Genomic DNA, 4,120 nt, shown 5'->3' with positions numbered 1-4,120 from the left:
TAAATGTCCCCTTCCCTCTGTCTCTCTCTCTCTCTCACTCGCTCCCTATCGTTGGCTCTCCCCATTATTGACGGTGATTCCTGTTCCGGCCACAGACAGGCGGCGACACAGTAGCGGCGAAGTGTTTGCCTCCTGCTAATGGTTATACTATTTGATCGCTGTATTAGCACTCATACACTCGTAGCCATAAATGGTAGTGCCCGTTCCTGAGAGACACACCATCTCACACACATGACACTACACGGGAAGGCGATAGTGACTTGGTGGTGATTATTGGCCGCTTCACAGGAAAACCGTGGCCTGCAGCCCGCGGGCCCGTGCTAGTTCACGCGATTTACGGTGCATCGAGCTGGTTAACGGATCGGAAAAGTGTGTGTCAAGTGGAAGTGTAAGCATCTGGAAGCTAGCTCCTGGCACCTGGCCACGGCCCATCGTGTGCCGCACAATGGAGTGTGCATCGAAGTGAAGACGAAGCTGGCTCCTTCTCCCCCCCTCCTGCTCGTGGAAATGTAAGAATCCTTTCGCAAAGGAACAGTGAAGAGAAAGGCAGGCGAAGAGAGAGAGAGAGAAAGAGAGAGAGAGCGAGTCCTTGTGCACGAGCGAGAAAACAAAGAGAAAAGCCCGAAGCACACGATTCTGTGATGAATGAAAATTTACCCACCCACCCCTAAACGCTCCTTCTCCTCCAAGTGTGTGTTGCTGCTGTTGTTTTGGTTGTTGTTGGAATACATTTTCTTTCAACGAACGCAGATTGCGAAAGTGGTGCGGCGCCTCCTAAGACCCAGGAAGTGAACGGAACGAGAGGAACGTCTTCTCGATTTCCTCAATTGTGTCGCGAACAATGGAGTGACAGTGCTGGAAAAGGGGGAAACCGTTCTGGAATCTGGATGACGATCCGGTTTGGCTTCTGATTGACAGGCACCCGGTTACTAGCTAGCTCGCAGGCCGCATACCGCAGCCACCAATCTGTCACCTAACCCTTAAAACACTCACTAAACATGGAGCGTGTGTGGCGTAAGATGAACCAGGGCCTGACGTTGCGCTCGTCATCGTCAAAGGCGGCACAGCAAGGAGCGGCAACCACCACGGGAACCGGTACGGGAACAACTGGGTTGCTGTCGACGGGTCAACCGTCGGCCACGGGTGGTGGTACGGTGGCACTGGTGGCGGCTTCTGGTGTGCAGTCCGGTACGTCCGGGATGCCCCATTCCACCGACACGACCAGCTCGGCCGGATTCGGTGAGTCACAGGTTGTGGCCGTTCAGAGGCGCCGGTCGATCGCACCGCAGGCTAGTACCGCTTCGTCGGAGAAGCGCCGCCGTCGTCGAAGGCGTAGCCGCCCGAGCAGGGAAGGGTAAGTGCGAGCGTCCGTTCTTGGCCCGAAGCCCGAAAACGGTGTGGAGTGTGCCAGAGAATCAACAGATCACCTTTGGTCTGCAGTAGTTTTTGAAAAAGTGTCGCAAGTAATTGAAAGATTAGTGGTGGAAACATCATCAAAACAAGTTGGAAAATGTATGCAGCGTATATGGTGGTACTAGATGTTGCTACTGATGCTGTCATCGATTTCAATATTTACCGTTTTTTATATGCGTTGTTTTTTTTACTTTTTTATGTTACTTTAAATACTTTTTATGTTCTTAATTTAAGGGGGACTTCGGTATTTAATTTTTATTTGTGATACATTTTTTTGAACATTTTTCCCTGAAAACTGATCCTTTCAAGAACATTGTGTAAAATTTTTGGAACAATCGAAGTAAAACTGACGAAGCTATAGATTTTTGAATATCAACGTTTCTTACAAGGCTCCCTGCTGCTCGCTACTTTGAAGCGCGGTTCCCTAAACCAACGTTTTTAAAGTCGGTGTCCATCGTACCGTAAAAACTACTGCGCCGATCGATTCGAAATTTTTAACACATAATCTGTACACTTTTCGCCAGGTAGTACCGTCGAGATATCATTAAAATTGTTTTTACTTTTTTATTAAACAAATCTGTAAAGTTCGTTTTTTATGGCAGAATCGCAAAAAGTATCACTTTTTCAACTTAAAAAATTTGCCAAAAATCGAAAAATAGGAAATTCAAGAAAAAATCTCCGTGGCTACCTAGATAAACTTATGATCTTTCTAACGAATATCGATTTATATGTTGCTCAAATTTGCTGTATTTTGCTCAAAACAATACCAAATATTCTTCAAAAGTTGTAGATTATTATGTCATTCACTTGAAAAAATACAGTTGAATGGTTACGTTACAAAAAATCGTTAAAAACGGACCTTTTTTTTGGCCCGAAAATAACGAAGTCCCCCTTAAAGAAAAAGTTCCAACCAATTTTATACTTTTGTTACATGATATAGCATGATATTTCAATACAAGTTATCGCCATACTTTGTTTGGTTTGGTTGATATCTGTTGTATTTTATTTTAATAATACACCAAAAAATCTGCAAAATAGTGTAAATTGATGTGTGTTGATAAGTTTCATAAGTAATTACGTTTTTTTTTCTTCATAAAGATGATTTTGTAAGAAAGATAATCAAAATACATGTTTAATTTTGTTAGTATGAGTGATTGAATTCCGACTGGAATACGAGCTCTACAGCGGTACCAGTTTAGAAATAAAATAAAAAGTCTGGACTTATTGATGCCATTGTAAATTACAATACAAGTTCAATAAACGAAATGTAATATTATTGATCAATAATTTCCAAACAAAACCAACTAGCAGAAAGGTAAACCATTTCATGCATTTGTTGGATTGCATTAAAAGATTATATACTAGAATCTCTTAAATGTATTTCAAATGTTTGTCTCCTTATTTAATTTACGAATATTATGTTTTGTTCTTTATGTTCTGGCCTGCTTTTTCTCAGCTACTTTTGAGTAAACAACAGAAAACACAACAGTAAAAACATAAACCATTAGCGCGCCCTAAAGAGTAGGCTGGGCACAAAAGGGAAAACTCCGTAAAAGCCAAACGTAAAGTGTGCTTGAAATTTGGTCTTTTCCCAGTGCCGGCCAGAGTCATTCGTCGGGAGGACATCATAAGGGTCACTCGTCAAGTGGACGAAGAGGCAATGGACAATCCGTCACCAGCGTGCAACAGTCCAACGAACAATCGCTGCGGCAGCGAGCTGTGGCACGGTTGAAGATGTTCAATTTCAATCTGAACTGGGATCTCCATATGACGCAGTGTAAACCGTGCGGGTGAGTAGATTTCGGAGTTATTTCTTATCCGTTTTCACCCCGTTTCCCGTTGTTCGCCGTGGAACGGGACCGTTCCGATGTTGCACGATGCAAATCTTCTCGGTTAGTTAATGGACGCTCCACGGGATCATCAGCTTTCCGTCTCGCAGTGTTTCGCCGCGTGACGTGGCCAATATCCTTAATGGTGTGACCTATTTTCCCGCGTCTATGCCAAGGGTTTTTTTTATGTGCCTCGTTTTCTTCTTCTTCTTTTCTTCCTCATGTCCACTCGCCGCGATAAACTGCTGCAGGCCTAAAAGTGGCAATATTATCACTCGCCGGCTGTGTCGTAATCGGCGCGGCGAGGACAACGAACTCTACCGCTCGAACAGCTTCAAATTCGAGCGCTTCGAGCGCAGGGATCCGACGGGAACGGGCACAAGGACAATGCTGCGGAAACAGGTAGGTGCTGTAGCTGGTTTTGATTGTCACGAGCGGAACCATTAGCCGGTCCGCTGGTTTTCGGACTTCGGGTTCTATTTAGTGTTATGGTAGGGATTGGTGATTCTGATGGTACTTTAAACAAATCTTGGTATCTTCCTTTGTCTGTGACCATCTTCCGAATCTTCTGATTCACGCTGGTGGCATCTTACGTGTGTGATGTATGGGTCCATGTGTATTTCGCTGTCAATTTGTAAAACTGAACCTATATAGATTTTAATAGATTTCTGTCAGTGGTTTGATTTGGTGGCATTTTAAACAATAATCCAATTCATATGCTATTTATATAAACGGCTCTTGTCTATTGTGTTCAGAACACTTTTCGATAAGCGATACAAATTGGAAGCCATAGACACTCTTTTTTTCAGATATCAACATCTGCACAGCAAAAAGCTATGCAGAACATTTGTTACCCATTTAGGGCCTGAATGGTTGGT

The 4,120-nt window shown here is 43.8% G+C and overlaps 1 protein-coding gene across 1 annotated transcript in view; it reads left to right on the top strand.

The window, feature by feature from the left end:
- Nucleotides 1–998: 998 nt before the first annotated feature.
- Nucleotides 999–4,120, top strand: part of LOC126576333 (uncharacterized) — a 112,813-nt gene continuing 109,691 nt past the window's right edge. Inside the window, exons 1-3 of the mRNA XM_050237560.1 lie at nt 999–1,354; nt 3,009–3,203; nt 3,494–3,644. Of these exons, the coding sequence (XP_050093517.1) occupies nt 999–1,354; nt 3,009–3,203; nt 3,494–3,644 (702 nt within the window). The remainder of the gene's footprint in view (nt 1,355–3,008; nt 3,204–3,493; nt 3,645–4,120) is intronic.

This window comes from Anopheles aquasalis, chromosome 3 (genome assembly GCF_943734665.1).
Source record: "Anopheles aquasalis chromosome 3, idAnoAquaMG_Q_19, whole genome shotgun sequence".
NCBI lineage: Eukaryota > Metazoa > Arthropoda > Insecta > Diptera > Culicidae > Anopheles > Anopheles aquasalis.
This window is presented reverse-complemented; position numbering and strand designations above follow the sequence as displayed.